Source organism: Solea senegalensis, linkage group LG20 (genome assembly GCF_019176455.1).
Source record: "Solea senegalensis isolate Sse05_10M linkage group LG20, IFAPA_SoseM_1, whole genome shotgun sequence".
Classification (NCBI taxonomy): domain Eukaryota; kingdom Metazoa; phylum Chordata; class Actinopteri; order Pleuronectiformes; family Soleidae; genus Solea; species Solea senegalensis.
This window is the reverse complement of record NC_058039.1, coordinates 1,893,970-1,917,030: the sequence shown is the minus strand read 5'-3', so window position 1 is coordinate 1,917,030 and position 23,061 is coordinate 1,893,970. Positions and strand designations below refer to the sequence as shown.

Below are 23,061 nucleotides of genomic sequence, written 5' to 3'. Positions count from 1 at the left end.
TGGTCAGGGTTCTGATGTGTGTTCTCTGCTGGGACACCTGTGGTAGCACCTGGCCACCTTCTTTAACGCAGTGTCCTCTGAACAACATGATGGAGTATTTAACAATGTGGACGCGTTGTGTGATGGTTCTAAGCTGCTCTCATGGGTCCAGTGTGACCCGGCTGGTGGTTTTAACGGCTAACGTTCTGCTCGAGTCAATGTTTGTGTGTCTGATTGTATTTAGTATGATTGATGGTACTTTTCTGATTATAATACCAACATCACATGTGTTCTGACACTACCTGGCAATTAGCAGCCACTGTGTGCTGGAGCATTATCTGCGCGTTAGCGTGTTAGCGCGTCAATATCTGATAACTATTTTGATAATCGATGAAGTGTTGATTCTTCAGCTTCTTTTTTTTTTTTCATAGATCTTTTTATTAAGGACAAGTTACATAAAGACAGTTATATAAAAGGACAAAGCTTTTGAGTTTTTTGCAGAACACATATGCAAACAAACAAATACACAAATGCCCACCCCCCACCCACCCACCCTACAACATCTAGTGCATCCCGGTCTATGGAGATCAAATAAATGGATAAATAAATAAAGGTTATGATATTGATAGGTAAAGGTATCATTCAACATGTATAAAGAATTGGACAAAGAGAAAAATAAATAAATAATAATAATAAGAAGAAAGAGAACAGAGTGGAGGCAGCTTGTTTGAAAGTAAATCTTGAAAGTAGGAGAGGAGGCCGAGCTCGCCGTGCGACATCATGCATCACTCCTCAGGATCTAGTACTTGTGTATTCATGAATTATCAGGAAGGGTTTTAAGTTTGTTTATGAAAGATATTACTGGGTTCCAGGTGGAATAAAAGAGGTCTTTTGACCCTCTAAGTGTGTATTTGATCTTCTCAAGACTTAAATGCAGCATAAGGTCACTCATCCATGAGGAGGTGCTTGGTGGTTTGGGGGATTTCCAGAGCAGCAAAATCCTTCGGCGGGCCAATAGAGTTGTAAATGCAATAATGTTCTTATGCTTATTGCTAATCTGTTGGTCAGCTGACACTATACCAAAGATGGCAGAGTAGGCGCTAGGTTGCAAATTTAAGGATAGAGCCTTTGAAAGGATTCTGAAGACATCTGACCAATAATCTGAGAGGGAAGAACATGACCAGAACATATGTGTTAGTGTAGCCGAGGCAACATGACATCTACTACAGTTTTCATCCACCTCAGGATAAATTCTGGCCAACCTAGACTTGGAGAGGTGGGAACGGTGCAAGACTTTAAACTGAATTACACCCAGCCTAGCACATGAAGTAGTTCCATTAACTCTCTTCAAAGCTTCGGTCCAGGATTCCTCAGGAATTACATCCCCAAGCTCCTCCTCCCATTCCCCTTTAATTTTATTGAGAGAGGTGTCTCCGAGAGATGATATGTGTGAATAGATTCTCGCAATAAAGCCTTTTAAATTGGACGGAATTTGGAGGATGCCATCCATAGCGGTAGATTGAGGTACATTGGGAAAGTTTAAATCTAGGTTTTGCATAAAGTGTCGGATCTGGAAATATCGGAAACGACTTGAGCCGGGGAGGTTGAATTTTTGAGAGAGATTAGTAAAGGAAGAGAATACGCCTTCGCTGTAGAGATCTTTAAATTTGGAGAGGCCAAGTCTCTTCCACAGGGCAAAGGCGTTGTCTAATCTAGGCGGGACAAATAGATGATTATCACAGATAGGAGCCAGAAGAGAAAAATCTGTTAGACCAAAGTGTCTTCGAAACTGAGACCAAATTCGTAAAGTATTGATAACAACAGGGTTAGAGGTATGAGATGGAGTAGGCAAAGGGAGACTCGAGGTAACCAAGGCAGGGAGGGATGTCAAAATGCATGACTCATTTTCTATTTCACACCACGACAGCTTTGGGGCATGAAGCCAGTATATGATTTTCTGAATATTAGCCGCCCAATGATAGTGAAGCAAATTTGGTAAACCTAATCCGCCCTGGGATCGATGTCGCTGCAAAAACCTTTTCTGTATTTTAGGAACTTTACCCCCCCAAATGAATGATGATATAATTTTATCAACGGACTGAAAAAAGGATTTTGGAAGAAATATAGGGAGACATTGAAAAAGATAGAGGAAACGGGGCAACACATTCATTTTAATACAATTGATCTTTCCAGCCAATGAGAGATTAATGGACCTCCAGTTCTGTAAATCGTTTCTTATTTTATCAACGAGGGGTGTGAAGTTATCTTTGAATAATTTAGGAAAAGTCCGTGTAATATTGATTCCTAAATATCTAAAACCAGATTTAGACAGATGGAATGGCAGGTCCTCTTGTAGAATTTCAAGTGCTAAATTGTTCACTGGGAAGCACTCGCTTTTCATGAGGTTAGTCTTATATCCTGAAAAAACACCAAATCTATGCAACACCTGGACTATGTGGGGAACACACCGCACCGGGTCAGACACGTACAACAGAAGGTCGTCGGCATATAGAGCCACCTTGTGTTCCCTCCCCCATCTAGAGATTCCACTTATTTCCGGGGATGATTTTAGCATGATAGACAGGGGCTCAATGGCAAATGCAAACAGGAGTGGACTTAGTGGGCACCCTTGACGTGTCCCTCTTGATAAAGAAAAAAATTCAGATCGTTTCCCGTTCGTGACCACTGATGCCTTTGGTGAGGCATAAAGGAGTTCAATCCAGGCTATAAAAGTTGGTCCAAAACCAAAGGCCCGCAGACATTCAAATAAATACGCCCACTCCACTCTGTCAAAAGCCTTCTCTGCATCCAGGGAGATAACCACTTCTGGTATCCCCCCGGATGCAGGAGAATATATGATATTAAGAAGGCTCCGGATGTTAGAGAAGGAGTGACGACCAGACATAAAACCGGTCTGATCAGGGGAGATCACCTCACCTGTAACCGATTCCAGACGTCGAGCAAGTATCTTAGCTAAAATTTTAATGTCGCTGTTTAACAATGAGATGGGCCGATATGATCCACATTGTGTTTTGTCCTTCCCGGGCTTTGGTATAAGTGTTATGGATGCTTCAGTTAGCGTCCGTGGCAAGGCCCCAGTACCCACCGAATCATTAAGCATTTCAAGAATAAGTGGCGCTAATTTGGTTGAAAATTTTTTGTAGAATTCAATAGGATATCCATCGGGACCCGGGGCCTTGCCACTCTGCATCGCCGAAATCGCATTTGAGATTTCTGTTAAACGAAAGGGTAGTTCTAGATCTGCTTTATAGGTGGGACTGATAACAGGGGTGTTTAAATTCTTAAAAAAGTTAAGCATATCGGTATTGTCATTAGGTGCTTCCGAGGTATAGAGTTTTGAATAAAATGCCTTGAAGGTATTGTTGATTTCAAGGGGGTCTGTGGTAAGCTCCCCGTTTTCTTTTTGAATTTGTGTGATCAGTTGATCGGAGGACTTGCATTTTAATTGACGCGCTAACAGTCTACCAGCCTTCTCGCCATGTTCATAGACAAAACCTCGCGATTTCAGCAACATACGTTCCGTCTTTTCGGAGGATAATAAATCATATTTGGTTTGAAGATCCAGCTTATTTTTATAGAGTTCCGGAGTAGGAGAGGCAGAGTATTGACGGTCTATGTCAAATATTGAACTGAGAAGTCGCTCTTGTTCTTGCTTCCTAGTTTTATTCACCCTAGAAGTGTAAGAGATAATATCCCCCCTTATTACCACTTTAAGAGTCTGCCACAGCAAGGAGGGGGAGATATTATCTATGTTGTTGGTTTCTAGGAAGTTATCAATGGCTGTTGAAATCATTTGGCAGAATCCTTCGTCTGTCAGTAGTGCAGTATCAAATCTCCATGGAGGCCGGTCAGAGGAGTTAAGTGGAAAGGAGAAATCTAATATTACTGGGGCATGGTCGGATTCAATTATGGTGGAATATTCTATGTTTTTAACAAAGGGGAGTAATACGCTGTCTATGAAAAAATAATCAATTCTGCTATACGAATGGTGAACATGTGAAAAAAAAGAGAATACCTTACTATGAGGAAAGCGAAACCGCCAGGGGTCGAAACATCCAGTTTGGTTCATAAATGATGATAGTGTCTTAGCCATCTTGGAGGGAATTTTAGACTTTGGGCTGGAACGGTCCAGGGAAGGATTAATTGTACAGTTTAAGTCCCCTCCAAAAATTAGGGAGCGTGAGTTTAAGTCAGGTATGGATGAGATTAATTTTTCTATGAATTTGTCATCGTCCCAGTTGGGCGCGTACACGTTTACCAGTAGGACAGGTTTGTGATAGAGGGACCCTGAAACGATAACAAAACGGCCATGTGGGTCAGAAATAATGTTTGTGGCATTAAAGATTGTTTTTTTATGAATTATAATTGCTGCGCCACGTGACCTGGAATTGAAACTTGAATGAAAAATTTGGCCAACCCACGGTTTTTTTAATCTGAAGTGGTCTTTGACCATTAAATGCGTTTCTTGCAGAAAGGCAACTTCACACTTTAAAAGTTTAAGGTGTGCAAATATTCTAGCTCGCTTTACAGGTCCATTCAAACCCTTGACGTTCCATGAAATAAATCTTATATTTGTCCCACCTGTAACCTGGTTACTTTCCTGTGTCCCGTTCATGGTCTACTAGATCGATCAGTAATATTTGTATTTGTATACACGATTCGCCGCACCACAGCCCAGCATCCACTCTGAAGAATAGAGAGAGTGCCTCCACATAAAAGTATATAGTAAAATGATGGAAACAAGCTAATAAAACTGTTGAAATGGATTTGAAATCCAGGGATGCACACACCCAACACCCTTACAACTCTAACAGAACCCCAAATTACCCATGATGACAACAAAACATAATAAAACCAAAAATCAATGCCTATGTTTGCCTCCCCAACTGAGGAAAACTGCAGGCTCGCCAAATCTCCCCTGTTCTTCCGGGAGTGCATCCTAATTAACTCTATTTTCGCTGTAGGTACTCCCGATCATTTTGTGCAAAAGTAATAACATCACTATATGAACTTATGGCTGATGAAGTTGTCAGGGTAAAGAGAAGAAAGGTGAAAAATAATAATAATCATAATGATTATATTAAGCGCACATGACACTTCGAGCAAAAACAAATATAAAAGGGCATTAACCCAGCATCAGGTATTAAATTGCTTACTTTAGGGGGAATTCCTAAGTAATAATATTTACATGCCACATTGAATGTCTCAACACATATGCCTAAAACAACCATAAACAGGCAATAAAAGAGACAGAAAATAAGGAAATTGGAGGGAAAAGGATACCTGAGTCCACCAATGAGAGTGAGTGAAAGTATTGTTTGTGTGAAGTCCAGTTAAGTCCAGTGCCTGTATAGAGGCCATTCTTCTCAATAGTAAGCGCCAACAGTCACGGACGTTTTTATCACTCCTTAATTACTCGGTGGTTGTAGAATTCCTGGGCGTCTTCAGGTGACTCGAAGGTGAACGTCTGCGCCTCAAAGGTTACCACCAGGCGAGCCGGGTACATCATACGGAACCGGACTCCCTTCTGGAAGAGTGCGTGTTTCACACCGTTATAGGCTGCTCGTTTTCTCGCCAGTGCGGGGCTCAGGTCGGGGTAAAACCTCAAAGTTGTCCCTTGATAGTTCACCGCATGGTTCCTGGACCACCGTAGGGCTGTCTCCCTCTGCTGAAAGCGAAGAAAGCACACGACGAATGGTCTTGCTGGTTTCCCCTCTTTCGGTTTTGAACCCAGTGACCGGTGAGCCCTCTCCAGTTCAGGCGGACTGGTAAACACGTCAGGACCCATACACTCCTCCAGGAGCTCAGAAATAAACTTGACCGGGTCCTTACCATTCTCGCTGCCCTCCGGGATGTTCACTATTCTCAGGTTGGATCTGCGTGATCTATTTTCCATGTCGTCAACACGGTCCAACAGAGTTTGATTCTGGGTTTGGAGAGATTGAATTGTGGCTTCGGCTGTTGTCAGTCGCTCAAAGTTTTCTCCGGCGATGGTTTCCGTGGCTGCGAGGCGGGTCTGGAACGAGCCGACCGTATCCCTGAGGGCATCCATGGTTGTCTGAAGTGGCTTTAAGGACTCTTGAATCAGCCCAGAGACATCATTCTTCAAACCAGCTCTCTGCTTCGCCAGCTCGGCCACCAGCTGCGACATGGAGATTGTGTCAGTAGCGTCCCCTCGGACAGGTAGGCCAGCGTCAGCATTAGCGTTAGCACCTTCGCTGGTAACGTTAACAGGGGCTGCGCTAGCGGCCATGGCCGAGAGTTTGCTAGCTATGCTAGTGGTGGCTCGTGTCACAACTGGAGTTTGAGTGCCACTTTTCTTGTGTTTAGAGAAGCTCATTTTAGCGTCAAATGTATCAAAATGACTTTGTAACGCGCCGTGACAGTTTGATAGAAAAAAGTCCGATGACTAAGTAAAAAATGAAGCAAATGTGATCGGGAGATCCGAAGCCGACGTCTGCTCTCTTACATCATCAACCGGAAGTCGATTCTTCAGCTTCTTAAATGTGAATATTTTCTTTGCTCCGTGTAACAAAGAAAATATTCAAACTGAATATTTTTTGGTTTTTGGACCAGACAACAAGAGGTTTGAGAAACACTGATCAACATTTTCTGATATTTTATGGACCAAACGATAGAGAAAACAATCAACAGATCAATGGATTATGAAAATAACCGTTAGCTGCAGCCCTGAATAGGACATTGACTGTGATACTTTAACCAAGTTGTCACACATTGTGAACTTTGTGAACTGCAATTTTACTGCCTTGAATTTGAATTAATCTTTTTTTTTGGCCATATTTGGTAAAGCAGGGGTTGGACCTGACTGCAACTGTCCACTCACTGGATGGTTGATGGTCAGTGTCCATGTCCCTGTGTTTTATCTTTTATTCGACTGTGAATTAATCCATAATTTACAAAATGGACGTTTCAGGAAGATGTTACGATTCACAGGGAGTGAGAAAGATGGTGATTTTCGCATTGACTTGCAAATTGGCTTAATTTTACATCCAGTGTCGTTGCCCCCTGGTGGCCTTTGAAGAGAGTTCTGGTGTCAGGCACTCGTGGTTTGGCTTCACTTTCCAGACGTGTTGAGCATGTAGATTTTTATTAACCTGTCTGTGACTTCACGCCACAAAGCACGTGAACAGTGATGTATGCACTGGTTCGTATGTGGAAACTTGAATCGAGTGCAGAAAATAACTCCCAAATCATTTTTGCCTGGTGGTTTTTTTTCCTGTGCTGTGTTTTCTGCAGCCACATGTTCCCATAACTGTGAAGACGTGGTGAGCATGACATCATTTTCAACATTTTTCAGTAATGTATGTCACACACCACACTGTGCCTGTCTTTGTGCAGAGGAAAGTCTTCACAGTCCTGTACGTGGGTGTCATCAGGCTGTGGACGGACCGCAGGCTCATCACGGGTTTGACCACAGAGAGACGGTTTGTTTGGCCGGGCAGACCTCTGGGTCCTTCCATGTTAATTGGAACTAGCATAAGCTGGCTAATGAGGTGCTAATTAGGCTAATGAATTTGTTGCACAGTGTACAGCAGGTGTTATGTAGAGGAGGAGGAGGAGGAAGGCTGGACAAAAATGGACAGTGCACACACACACACATCTGGACATGCACAGATGCTGACACACTATTTTCCACTCAGTCATGGGGTAAACAAGGAGGGGGGGGGTGAAAATAAAGTGGGTGCAGAAGGCTATAAATGCACATGGATTCCAGTTGTCTCACACACACACACACCAAACACGTTCAGCACGGAGCCTAAGATGCCATCTTTTTACCCATAAGCCCACTCAGCCTGCACATCTGTCCTCGTCTCGTGGGAACACACGCGACAATATGCGTCGACTCACATGCTCGTGTTTATGAGGAGGAACGAGGCTGTTGTTCCATCACTGCTGGAATCTGTCTTCAGATACATGAACACATCTGTAATTATGGGTCAGCTGTTCTTTCATTATTGTAATTGGATTTGTGGTTCTGTGAATGACTGTCGCTGGATCTTCAGGTGAATGAAATTCAAATGTGATCGTACACACAAACTCCCACAGAATCTTGCGTGATTTAACGTGACTTCAGAATATAACCAGCCATGGAGGTGGACAACAGAAACACACATGACACACACAAAGTGGGAGCGCTCGTTGTCGTGCAGCTCTACGATACTTAACTGAAGTTATTTTATTTGTTTTTTAGTTATTAGTTTTGTGTTTGTTTTCGGTTTTGCGACGTTTTGTTTTTGCAGCGTGTTTCTGTCGATGCATGTGTTTTGTTTCTTTCTGCAGCGCGTTTCTCACGTTTGTTTCCGTTTGTGTTTTTGAATCTGCAGCGTTTATGAACATGCGGCTCGTCGCATGTGTTCTGGGTCGTTGCCGTGCGTTCGCCACCATAGTTAACCCCTCACACTACAGGAGGATTTGGTCAGATAATCTGTTCAAATCAGTCGGAAGGATTAGATTGGAATTGAACTCTGGCCAATTATCCTCCAGTGTGACGCAGGTTTTATGAGCATTTTGTAAGTTTGTGGTGTATCATCCAAACCACAGCCTCAGTGAGCGGTAAATTGGATCCCGCTTTCTTCTCTCTGAAGGTCAGAGGGTGAACAGGCACTGAAGCCGCAGATTCACTGAGTCACTGATAAAATCTGTGACTCATGTGAAAAGAGGAGTGCGTATAAATTTGACTGTTTACATAGCAACAGTAACTAACTACCAAGCGTGTTCTTGAGAAACTGATTATTATCTCACGGGTCACGAGGGAGCAGTCAGGGTTGCTAAGGACGAGCCGAGGGCAGAGACGGCGTCTGATCGGACCGAGGTTTCTCTGAGATACCGGTGAAGTCAGCTGTGAATGTGTTTACTGAAACACACACTCACACACGTCTAATCCCTCTCCTCTTTCACCCCCTTACTCCTCGTCAGCGCCGATCCCGTGTAATTAAGTTTCCGCAAATGAAGGCACTTAATGACAGGTTGTCACGGCAACAGTGTAGGATGTTGCCATCGCGGCTGGTAGAGAGTTTTTACAGTTGTCAGACACGCTGACATGAGCAGACACTGGATGAAGTCTTGTTTTCCGTCCTTCCTACATTAAGTGCTTCTTCACTCTCTTTCTCTTAATGGTGGACACACACACACACACACACACACACACACACTTCTGAATATGAATAAAAACACGCAGACACAATCACACCCTGCAGGCTCTGAACACAATGGTGGCTCAAGGTCATGTGGACAGAAAGCAGAGGGAGAGCTGCTGTTAGACATGAAAAGGAAAGAGAAAAGAAAAGAGAGGTGGAAAACACGGGGAAAGAAAGCTGTGGCCTCTGAAGGAAGGAAGGAAGGAAGGAAGGAAGGAAGGAAGGAAGGAAGGGTGAGAAATGGAACAGAGAGGTAATGAGGAGGTGAGAGTGGGTTTCCATAGCAGGGGATGTTCCTTGTCACGGCCTCTCATTAAAACCTTTAACCCACGAAAGCCTGTACATATTCAGAAATGTGTTCTCTCTCCTCGGGCTGCAAGAAAAGAATGACGTCATAAGTCGGACCTGCGAGTGACGACGCCCCCCGAGTTCGAGAGGTCGGAAACGCGAGTGTATCTCAGGCTGGCCATCGTTAGCACTGCCGGTCGATAACAACGCACTACATGGTATTTTTGAACACACAAACCCAACACAAACAACACGGCTATGGTTTGTGGCAGCCGTCTCTTAATCCTATGCTGTAGTACGTATGCCAGGCCTGTGTGTGGCACTGTAACGCTGCCACAGAAATACACCACAGACAAAGAAGAAGACGTAGCGTACACACAAAGACTGCACGATATGTACAAACGGTTGTGTTTTTAAATAAATCTTTATTTGACTGAAACGCGAGGAGACGGTGGAGCTATGACATCATCATTTTCTCACACTGGCCTAGCGTTGTGTACATTAACACTTAGAAACGTGGTGGATTTTTCATATGGATCATGAACCATGAGGGAAACAAACCTTCTGGGCTGGAAATCACCAAATCTTCTGAACGAGAACCGTGTCAGTGTGAAAGCGTTCACTGTGTTTCTTGATTAGCCCAGCGACATTCCATTACTGCACACAGGAAGTTGTTTTATGCCAAGACAAAGGCAACAGCGACACTGCGCTAGTAAAGCAAGACGACAGCAGACAGGTTGGAGTGTGACTCAAAATTGATTGACATGCAGTGCCATCACATGCTGGTGTGTTGTGCACACACACACACACACACACACACAGACCCTGTCCAGGCAGACAGCTGGTGTGGAAATATGGGCTAAGATAGCTTCTTCGTCTCTGTGCAGCTGTCGCCTGTTGACACTGCAAGTGTGTGTGTGTGTGTGTGTGTGCGTGCGTGTCTCAGTGTACACGTGTTCCTGCAATAACTGCATTATGCAGAGTGTTATGCATGGAGATGTGAGTGAGGGTGGGATTGTGTCATCACACGCTGCCGTGTCCACACACTTCATCACAGAGTGGTTAAAGGCAACGTTTCAATGGTGTGTGTGTGTGTGTGTGTGTGTGTGTGTGTGTGTGTGTGTGTGTGTGTGTGTGTGTGTGTGTGTGTGTTTTAGAGCTCAAACGATTCATCGATGAATCGATTATTAATCGATTAATAAATGAATCGACAACTATTTTGATAATCGATTAATCGGTTTGAAGCTTTTTTCATGATTAAAACAAGATTTCCGATTGTTTAAGCTTCTTAAATGTGAACATTTTCTTCGTTTCTTTGCTCTGAATAACAAAGAAATCATTAAAAGTCAATCATTTTGGTTTGTGGACAAAACAAGACATTTGAGAACATCATCATTTCCAGGTTTGACAACATTTTTTAAGGTTTTCTGATATTTTATGGACCAAAAAAAATAATCGACCGATTCATCGATTATGAAAATAATCGTTAGTTGCAGCTCTAGTTTGTTTATTCCGGCTTCACCCTGTCATTTCAGTCTACATTCACCGGCACACAAACCTCAGCATCAGCAGTCGCTGTCACACTCCTGTACAATCTACAGTACGCTCACAGAATCATCAGTAGAGCTGTGTGTGTGTGTCTGTGTGTGTCTGTGTGTGTGTGTGTGTGCGCGCCTTGTAACCTTCACCTTGTATAGACGATGGCTAAATGAAAAATGATTTTCTGCCTCACCACTCTCTTAACCCTCAACCTACACAACCCTCGGGGCTCATTAGTTCTATTTTTATGTTTTTAACAATGGAAGCAAAGTAATAAATAAATGTGGCCATTGTTAAAAATCTGTTTGAAGAAGTGACCTCCTCTGTTTGTATATGGAGTAAAGACAAAGTGGGAAGAGCTGCTTCTGCCATTCACCCATTCACACACGTTCACTCACACAGTCATACAGTGCATCCATGTGCAGCACTTCTATCTTTTCTATCACACGTTCACACGCTGCTGTCACAGGCAACGTGGGGGTTAAGTGTCTCGCCCAGGGACACATCAGCTGAGCCGGGAATCAAACCCTCACCGTCCTATAAGCCAAGCTTTAAGGATCAGAACTCAACGTTACAATAATCTCAGTCTCATTCATTTTTATGCTTTTAATGTGAGTTTATGAGAAATGATATATAAATAAAATCTATCATCATTATTATTATTATTATTATTATATTTCTAACATTTAAGTACAGCAATGTCAACTGATGAATGATGAATTCAGCGCTAGTGTGTGCACATGTATATTTATAAATTACACACACACACAGTCTTGTTTCCATGACATCAGGGGACATTACATGACTTACATTAATTACCTGGAGACTCACCCTAACCTTAACCATCACTAATAACCCTAACCTTTACTCAAACCTTAACCTAACCATACAACATGTCTTCACCTTAAGATGTAATAATTGACATTTTGGGGACTTTTTGTTTTTCTTTAAGGTCCTCACACCTGGAACACACACGTGTTTGTGCGCATTCGTAATGAGGACCCTCATAGACATAATGTATTAACCATCACAACTAAATGCCGTACCCTAAAACTAGGTCTTAACCCTGAAAAATCCCCTTTGAGGACCAGCCAAAATGTCCTCATTCCACAGGGTTTATGGATTTTTGGTCCTCGCAAGGCGACAAATACGAGAACACACACTCGTGCAGCACGACATCCTAACACAGGAAAAACATCATGGACGCAAACAAGAGCACAGACTGATGCTCAGAAACACTTTCTCTGTGTCTGCCTCTCTGACACACACACGCACACACACACGCACACACACGCGCACACACACACACACACACACACAGGGAGACAGCTGTGTGGTGGAAGCAGGTGTCACTCTCAGCTCATTACCTCTGCCAGGGTTGATCACTCTGTTTGTAGAGCAATAAGGCACAGCTCAGTGGAAAGATAGAGGGATGGGGGCATCATCATCATCATCATCATCATCATCATCAAGATAGAGGGGTGTGAAGGCGGTGTGTGTGTGTGTGTCTTCAGAAAAGAAAAGTAAATGTGAAAGTTTCACTCATTTCATCACAATTTAGTGCAAATTCATGGAACGTATTTTGTCGTGATCGCTCATTAAGCAATTGTTGTAAAATGAAAGATTATTAGTTTTATCTCCGAGGAAAATAGTTAAGAATAAATAAAAAACTATGTTCTTGTCACTCGTTGGAAGACCTCATTTTTTTGTGAATTAAAGTGGAACTGTGCTTTAAATTGTGGTGTTTAATATGAACCTCTTCAAATTACAGCGACACAATATGTTGTGTTGTTGTTGCGTTTACATTTTCTCATCTGTAGGCCACGATTTTATGGTTGTTAAATTCCCGCAGCTCTGCAGAATCTGACCTGATGGCTGATTTATCACACATTCTGTCTTTATCAAATAATTGCATATGTTAATTCCGTCGATTTGGATATTTTAGAATTGAAAATTGTGGTTACGATTATTTTGCAATTGAATTTGCAGCCTTACTTCAAATCCTGATTTTGTTTTTCCTTGTTTTTTACGCTCATTTCCGCTGTGTGTGTTATTGAAGAATGTTGATTGATATCGTGACAAGATAATAATTCGTGACCATCAATGTCCCGCTGATGAACTCATCACGTGTGTCCGCTGTGTCTCTGCAGGTATGACTATAAAGAGATGCTCCACAACTCCACCTTCTGTTTGGTGCCTCGTGGCAGACGACTGGGTTCCTTTCGCTTCCTTGAGGCGCTGCAGGTAAACAACAACTAAACAACAACACAAAGACACACACTAACATGACATGTTACACATTTATTGCCACAAATTGAAATACAGTTAGACTTGGTGCTGAACTTAAGATGCAACAACTCTTTACAAGAAAAACATTTGAAACACTACTCGGGCCGACTTGACTCCGCTCTACTGTTTGTTTGTGTTTGCTTTTCATTCGTGATCGCTGCTTTAACCTGGTGCTTTTTGTTGGTACGTGAGCTGAGTCGATGCTAAATGTGACGTAAACAGACGGTCGAACTGTAGATCAGTTAAAAAGACATGAAAACGTCTAAAATCTCCATGTTTAACAGTCTGGAGTTAGTTTAGGTGTGTTTAGCGACAGTGCTGCTGAAAGCCGCTTCAGTCGTATTTCAGTTCAGTGACTGTGTCACACGGACTCAAATGTTTTTAATGAATTTGGATTTAGAGTGTGACTAACCCCTAAACCACTTTTCACATGTACATCAGCGTGAAGTAACGTTAGGCTTTCATTTTGAAAATAATCTTGAAGTTTCCTGAATTAATAAAAACTATATTTAGAGAGAAAAGCACGTCCATGATCCTGAACCGTCGTCCCTCGCTTTACTTTTATGTAGTTCAGAGTCACTCCTGCACTTTTCAAGGTTCATTTTGACATATTTACATCATATTTATTCATTTAAGCTGATTTAACCAGGATGACCCTTAAATATACAGAAAACCTCGTTTCCAAGGGAGACCTGGCAAATACAAACAATACAGTCACAAAAATACTCTTTAATTTTAATTTAATGTCCAAGGTTTAAAACACTCTTAAGTCTTTACGTTCTCTTTGTGAATGAATAATCAGAGAGCTAGAGGACAGTAGCATTGTAGCATCTATTTTTATATAATCCTCCTACAAATAAAGAGGCTATTTTTAAATGAAGTGCTGAATTAACCCGTTGACTTTGTGCAACTGAGCTTTTTCCATTGAATGAAATGAGCTGAGCTACGGTGATAGATGCTAACAATCAGTGTGTTTACATGCATATTACGATTTTAGTCAGACTAACATAATGCGATTCATAGTCTGATTATGACTGCAGCAATGAGGTCATTTCCACTCATTTGTTGTCTTTTTTATACAATGAATCGTTTTAACTCCACTTAAAATTGTGTTGCTTAAATCATTAATAAATAATAATTTAAATAAATAAAAAAAAAATCACAGGTCCCACAGGTCCTTGAATTCCTTGGTATGGTTAGGATTAAATGACATCACCCCTGCCGCTCCCAGGTCATAGAGGTGTCAGTTAAACCAGAAGTGACCCTCAGGCTCGGCTGCAGTGACTTCCATTCATTTGGACTAAAGACTAAACTAAGCTTTATCCCACACCTAAACCTGAACCAGTTAATCCTAACTCACAGTCACATCTGAATTAAGCAGAGCCTGAAAAATGAGGTGTTTAGACCAGAAAAAGTCCTAAAGAGGTAACACAGACACACAGTTTTTGCATCTAAATCCATTTTCCTCTGCTTTTTGAATTTCCCTTCCTCCTCTCATTGCTGCGTCTCCTGCTCTGAGTAATAAACTCTCCTGCTCCCAAAGTCACAGTTTAATATTGAAGTGTCAACAGGTGCGGCTTCACTGACACACAGTTCTGTCAGAAACAGTCGGGCCGGCCCTGAACGTGCTGCTCTTCTGTTATTCACAGAACAGATAAATGATTCAAAGCCTCTCAGTTAGAAATCAAATGAACACGAGCAGAATCAAAAACAACTGTTCATCTTGTAATAAAGGCATTATTTTTGTGTATTAAATTAAATATAGAATATATTGGGGGCCCCAAACTGTCGCTTAGTTGGCTTATGTTTATCTGACTGTCGACATGTTGATGTTTTTCTATGAAAAATTCATGACACAGCGTTTAATGTGAACGCTGTTGCTCGTCGTGGCCCGCACAGAACTCATTACCCAAATCTGTTTTTTCCCTCTCATTGTTTTGCTTGTAAAACCCTCAACTGCTTCGTGTTTGAGGTCGTTTTCACACCTGATCGTCGCCGCGAGACTCGGTGCGATTAGGGGGTGCACCAAGAGTTACTGAAAACTCACTCATCTGTTGGTTGTCAGGGATTTTTCGGTGGGCTGTGGTGTCAGCACCGGCAGTGATGTCGTTTTGAAGTTTTCAGGATATTGAGAGAAATCTACTTTTAGAATATTTCAGAATACTTCCGCCTCTCTAGGAGTCGCCGGAACAGATGATTCCTGACATAAACTAATCTAAGTTCCCCTCTCTGTCTGTGTTTCAGGCTGCATGTGTGCCGGTGATGCTGAGTAACGGCTGGGAGCTGCCTTTCTCCGAGATCATTGACTGGAACACAGCTGCAGTCATCGGCGACGAGAGGCTCCTGCTGCAGGTAACGGCCTTAAGACACGCCCACACAGAAGTCTCACCGGAAACTTTACCAGATTGAAAAAACAACAGCGAATCCTGCAGCTGAAATAAAACCTGTTCTTCTAATGTTAATAAAAATGAACGCATGGACAAGTCTGTGGCAAACCTTGGGTGTTTTTGGCGTACGATGAACGCCATACTGAACACCATACTGAACGCCATACTGAACGCCACACTGAACGCCACACTGAACAACACACTGAACGCCATACTGAACACCACACTGAAAACACCACCTGAACACCATACTGAACACACTGAACACCACTGAACACCAACACCAACACACAACACCGAACACCACTGAAACACCATACTGAACACCATACTGAACACTGCACACCATGAACACTGAACATACTGAACGCCACAACACACTGAACACCACACTGAACACCATACTGAACACCACTGACTGACACACTGAACACATACACACTGAACACCATACTGAATTGAACACCACACTATTACTGAACACCATAAACTACTGAACACCACTGAACACCACACTGAACATACCATGAACACCATACTGAACACTGAACACCACACTGAACACCACCCTGAACTACTAACACCATACACACTGAACAATGAACACCATACTGAACACCATTGACACACATGGAACACCACTGAACACCACTGAATACTGAACACCATACTGAACACCATACTGAAACAACACATACTGAACTGAACACCATACTGAACGCCATACTGAACACACTGAACACCATACTGAGACACCACACTGAACACCATACTGAACGCCATACTGAACACCATACTGAACACCACACTGAACGCCACACTGAACACCAAGCTGAACACCATACTGAACACCATACTGAACACCATACTGAACCCAAAGAAGAAAGCACAAGACTTGTACTGGTTTTAGGTAACAATTGTGTGTGGTGATGCACTATAGTCTCTCACTGACACCGATGTTCTCTCCAAACCAAAATGAACCGCAGCATTTCCTCCCGGGTCCAGTTTCACGCTGTGGGTCATTTTGTTGTGTCTGTGATATCATGGAGTAAAATGACATTACTCCACCGACCCATGTAAAACTAATCCCGTCTGAATAGAGCTAAAGCCTGTCATTGTTCCAGGTGAGGGCAAATATTGTGTGAACTTCACAGGGGTACGTCAGAAAGGTAATTATCTGCCCATTAAATGGTCATTTGTATGAAGTGTCTGATAATATTGTTTGACATTGAGTTTTATAATGTTTACGAGCTGCCTGCAGAGCTGCCACTGTGCCGGAGACGCCATATTTCTGAGGGTTTATTTTTATTTATTCTTTTATTGTGTTAGACGCAAACAATACACTGTACACATGGGGTCACTTCATTCAAGGATCATTTAATTAACCCTAATGCACTATACACTCGACTGGTCGTTGTCAAGGGTTTCTTCAGCTCTCAGAAAAGTTAGGAACTTTACATTTTGGCTCATGTTGGCAACCAACTGGACAGTCAGGAGACTTCACTCTCAGGATCCTCAAAGATCAAACTTAAACATGAGTTGGACTTTCCCTCAAGGTCTTATGAGCTAGTCTGAGGAGTCATTAAATACTTGGACCAGACCCAGATTACTTAAATATAGTTGTGGCTGCTGCTCAGAAAACAATACAGTATCCGCCGCAGTTCCCATCACTTAATAGAGCTTTGTGAGTGTGTCCACGGGACCCATTCTAATCTTCCCATCACCACATTTAAGGTCCCAGTTCACTCATTAAACGCTGGCTTCAGTGTTTACTGCTGACTGACTGCTGTGTGTCATTTCACAGATTCCAACCACGGTGCGCTCCATCCACCAGGACAAGATCCTGTCCCTCAGACAACAGACGCAGTTCCTGTGGGAGGCCTACTTCTCCTCTGTGGAAAAGATAGTGCTGAGCACACTGGAGGTGAGGATTTCACACACACACACACACACACACACACACGTGTGCATGCACATACATTACACCACCCGCCCTCTTGGCCTCTCTCCATCTCTCTGCCTCCTCCATCATCAATCCTTCTCTCAGAGAGCTGCAGTGTCTGTGATTCAAGGCCAGAAGCTGAATAAAACCATGGGAAGTGTCATTTACAGAGAGTTCCCAGCACATGTTCGCCAACACGTTCTCATGAGCTGCTTTCTTTTGTTTTATTCAAAGGGCGTTCGTCTCTCGTTACAACTCTGGAATCTCCTCATTTTACTGAGTATTATCACATTCTCTGTAGTAGCATTGTTAAGAGGGGTAAGGGGCCACGGAGTCAAAGGCTCCATTACTCGTGTAATAATGCTTGTTTTAAAGTTGTCCAACTGCGATAATTGGCAGAAAAGGACTGAAACATACAAAGTTGTTCCAGGGAAATGTGCCGTGACGTCAAAGTGTAAACGTGTGGAAAAACAAGCGAAAAACACGATTACAGTGATCCTGTGTAGGAGGAGTGGGAGGTCGTTGGGTGTTTGCCCAGGTTTCTCACAATATGTGATAAACTCTTTTGTACAAATGAAAGTGATAAAATCAGCTGTGCCTTACAGCAACAAGGTTCAGATTCTGGTTCAGCGTCCTGTTCTCTCTGTGTCTGTGTGGGTTTTCCACAGGTACGAGTTCCTCCCACAGTCCAGAGACAAACAGATAAACAGACTGTAGGTTTGAATATGGGATGCTTGTGTGGCTTTGTATGTTCTGTATGATCCTGTGATCACATCTGGACCGTGGTGGCCTCGCCTGTGTTTGCCCACTTTATCCCCCCACATCCACTCAGTCCCCTCTACAGGCCACCTGTGTGGGCACTTCATGAAAGTATGCAGGTCATCTGTGGTTGTCGGAAGCCCGTGGAAGCAAACACTGGTGGGACCACCACGGAACCCGGGGGAACGCTTCCTCCAGCCATCATTTAAATCACCTGAAGCTCAATCCACTCTCAAGTGGAGTAACCCTCAAAGTTCACCAGCCTGTCTCTCTTTCTCTGACTGTCTCTCAGTGACATGTGCATCCACTCTGTTAACAATAACCCAATATATGTCATCGGAGGACAGTCTGATAAAACCTGTGAGTGCTGAAGTTGCATTACATTACATTACATGTCATTTAGCAGATGCTTTTATCCAAAGCGACTTATAATAAGTGCATTTAAACATTTGGGTACAAATAAGAGCTAGAATGCCTCCTCTCTGATCGCAGTGGCCCATCATGCATTTCATTTCCTCCCTCACTGCAGCTCTAAAGCTGTGGAGTGAGACTCTTCTCCATGATGAAATCTTATTTACTGTTTACTGGACCTCCATCTGAATGTGACACACATGTGTTCAGTCACGGCCAGGGAGCGGTATCATATACAGATACTGATACGATTATACTTTGGTGATAGGGACGCCTGAACACAGTGGACAGCTGTGAGGGAAGAGTGTCTCCGTCCTAACAACCAGAAAACTGGGACTTGGGACGTGTTTGGATTTAGCTGTAAATCTGTTTACAATAAACCTGTCAACAGTCCCGTGATATCAGCTGTTGCTTTTCAGCTGCTCGTACGCACCTGTGGGTCAGTGAGTCCCTCACTCAATCTCATCTTCATTGTAGTAGCGACGGTTCCTCACCAGAGGTTGGTCCTCCTCACGTAACCTCACACAGTCATCACGTTTCCATTGTCATTGACGTCTGTTCATTGTTTCTCTGTGTGAATTGGTTTTCTGACGGTGTTTTTGGAGGCGTGGCCCGACTCCAGCACCGTCCCCACAGCCGTCCCCGATCATGGCTTCAGTTGTTAGAGTTTAGTCTGTTTTGTGTGTCTGTCCCAGCGTTCCTCGCCTCCTCACTCCATCATATGTCAGGGTGCAGAGTCGCATGACACCACCCAGCCATAACCTCGCTGATATGCTGTCGATCCACACTAAATAGCACGGTGACATGGTGAAAACCTGTGTGTGTGTGTGTGTGTTTATATTGAATATAACGATGCCTAAACGCTTGATCGTCAGTGACTGTCTTGTAAAAAAAACAGTCAAGAGAAGGGGCGGGGTTGTGAGGGAGTGACGAGGGGAAGGGGTGACATATGTGTGTGGCGTTGCCGTGGCCCCCAAGATAACAAGCAACATGGTTTATTCATCCTGTCGAGCCTGTTCACCCCCCACAGGTCCTCCCTCGCCCTCTTTACACATCTGTAACCACACACACACACACACACACACACACACACTGTGATATCATCGCCCACGTTCACAAACACACCGGCGCTAAAATGACTTTCAACATCCACTCTGAACTGTGTGTGCGTGTGTGTGTGTGTGTGTGTGTGTGTGTGTGTGCGTGCGTGTGCGTGCACAGCAAAACAAAGACACACAATCTATCACGCCGCGTTTCCTGTCAGAAATTGGACTAATTTCGACCAATCACAAGGTCAACATTTCCGGATCTGCGGCACTGGTACACCTATTAAACCCGCCTATTAGAGCCGGGCTCACAGTGTGCTCACAGGGAAGCAGGATTTATCTATCATGCTCTAATTGGTTGATTGTAGCTGCTCCGAGGTGAGATTGAGTCGTCCATCATGTCCCGGCTGAGGGCTGCCGACGGGGGAGGAGCTGCAGCCAAGCGAGCAAAATTGCCCCTCATAAGACGTAAAAAAGGGCTCGGGGTTTTTAAGGTGGCAGCCAGTGTTTTTATAGACAAGCCAAGGCTTCTCAAGTTAATCTGTTCCACTGAGGCAAATGGACATCAACTTCCCTCAGGGACGAAGAAAGTAAAAACAAACTCACACTGGGCTGTTATGTTAGTCCCCGCCTCTTCCTCACCATCTATGTCTCTGAATGATGAATTTATAGAACCTGCCTTTGTCAGTGTTATTACATTACGCCCCCTCTGGCTGTTTTATTAACTTTTTACAATTTGATCAGCTCTTACTTGCTCTCACCCGCTTCCTGTCTGACTATCCTGACGCTGCTGACTTTAATATGTAGATAATATTCAATACACACGTGTGTCTGTATATACATATATATATATATATATATATATATATATGTATATATATATATATATATATATATGTATATATATATGTATATTTATATATATGTATATAAATATATATATATATATATTTATATATATATATATATATATATATATATATATATATATATATATATATATTAAGCTTATAAGAGATATTTATTTTTATAAAATCATGGAATGATTGTAGAATCGACACAAAAAGTAGATTTAAATTCAAAACAGTTTTAATGTCTTTCTTTAAACTTAAATAAAACTTCTTTAGAGGCGTCTTTCTTATATTCTGGAACAGAACTAATAACAGATGTAACACCCAGTAAATGTTAGCACATGCCTTGTCTCCGATGTTTTAATCACAGTCTTTATCAGTGAAATACGCTGTAGTCCAGTGTTCTCCTGTGAGAGCTCCTGTGTCCTCATACAAAGTGTGTGTGTACTTGACACCATGGTTCGTCTCGAGGATTATAATTTATAGATTATAAGAGGATGCCAATGACTTCTTTCAGCCCTTCATGGGTCAGTCGCCAGCAGAAGTAAACAAACAACAGTCTTTTTTTTTTAACGTGTTAAAATATTTAAATGAATCGCCAAAATGAACCTTTCTCGTAATATTACGACTTTATTCTTGGTGTTTTTACGTCTTTTTTCTTAATATTAGGATTCTCGTAATATTACATCTTTATTTTGGGAATATTCCAATTTTTTCTTTCTCATAATTGGAAAACTTTATTCTCCGTATTATTATTACCACTTTATTTTCAAAAGCCTGAATATTACATCATAATAAATATCCTTTGTTGCCATGCCAACAGCTGCTATCATCTCCAGAGTCAGCAGTGGTAAAGTAAATTAGCTTTGGCTCAAAGGCACATCAACTGTATGTCTGTCCTCAAAGAAAAAGAAAGGATCTTGAGTTGTTTGGCTGTGACGTTCTGATTTGTTTTGTAAGGAGCTTCAGTTTGATTTGCCTGCAGAGAAAATAATACACAATAACAGAAATGTCTCAGCTCTTTTCTCACTCCTGACACAATCAGTAGTTGTTATTGAGACGATGACGGAGCAAATATTTGGAAATCCGAGCTAGCTTCTAGTTTCCATTCGACGCCCGCAGACATGCTCTTAGTTCCTTTTCCATTTTGAGCTGCTAATTCACTGACAGAGTCTTGAATACTCTGAGTATCACTCTGCACTGAAATGGGCTCCGTGGAAGTCTGAACATCAGTGATGTTTTGACATTTATTCACATTCTTGGCATTTTTGTGGGGTGAAATCAATAAATCAATATTTAATTTTCTCCTCAATCAACTCAGATCATTTCTTGAGAGGATTTTTATGAGTCATCTGCAATTTAAGGGAAATTTTGACTTTAATCTTGAGTTAGTGTTTGCTCAAATAATCTGATTTCCTTAACCCAGTAATACAACCCAGTAAAAGCCACTGAGGTTTACGAGAGAGGGCTTTTTTAGTTTCCTCCTTCACTGGCTTGGATCACCAAAGATGGCTGCCACACCAATCCCGGTCCTGTCCACACGAGTTCACGCGACAGAACGTTCAGAGATGTAGGATCGCTGTGTGTTTTCACACATCCATGCACTCACTGCGTAATCTCTCACCAGGAGGAACCATTGGTGTATTCCTGATTGGTTGGGGCAGATGAGGTTATTTTAGCCCCGGACAAAGTTTTATTAGGTCTCTTCAAACACGTTGTTGTATGTAGGTAGTTTTATGGAGACAGCGGTTTGATCCTGTCCAACAATAACTGTATTGATAGGTTTTAAATTCCTCTTGAAAAGCTTAATATAAAGCTTTTTTAATATGTCAACCTACCTTGTACTAAATTGTTAATAAATGATCATTTTCATGCCTATGCATCATATCTCCCTTTTGCATTCATGAGACGAGATAATCCATTTTAGGACAAATTTAAATGGACAAAAAAGAAGTTTTAATATGACATCATGTCCTTGAAACGGCGATGATGTCATTAGTTGTCTAATCTGTGTTCATTCTTGTGTGCTGTGTGTGCAGATCATCCAGGACAGAGTGCTGGAGCACGGCTCCAGGAGCAGCCTGATGTGGAACAGTCACCCTGGGGGACTCTTTGCCCTGCCGCAGTACTCTGGATACCTGGGAGACTTCCCCTTCTACTACGCAACACTGGGTCAGTAACACATCACAGACCGGACAAAGTGCCGCCACATCACCGCTGTCACGCTTCATATGAACTCGTCCACAAAGTTTAGGCTGAAGAGTTTTCTTTGGAGGTTTGTCCTCGCTATCCATCACATCAGCAGCCAAATGTTTATTTAGTCACAATGACTGTTACTCCTGTAGATCTGCATCCAGCTGTGACTGGGTTTGGACCTGGTCTGAGCAGCTG

The 23,061-nt window shown here is 42.6% G+C and overlaps 1 protein-coding gene across 1 annotated transcript in view; it reads left to right on the top strand.

Moving 5' to 3' along the window:
• Positions 1–23,061, top strand: part of LOC122786453 (exostosin-1b) — a 109,674-nt gene that overhangs the window by 67,224 nt on the left and 19,389 nt on the right. The window contains exons 2-5 of the mRNA XM_044052772.1: positions 13,136–13,229; positions 15,519–15,626; positions 17,466–17,585; positions 22,710–22,842. Of these exons, the coding sequence (XP_043908707.1) occupies positions 13,136–13,229; positions 15,519–15,626; positions 17,466–17,585; positions 22,710–22,842 (455 nt within the window). The remainder of the gene's footprint in view (positions 1–13,135; positions 13,230–15,518; positions 15,627–17,465; positions 17,586–22,709; positions 22,843–23,061) is intronic.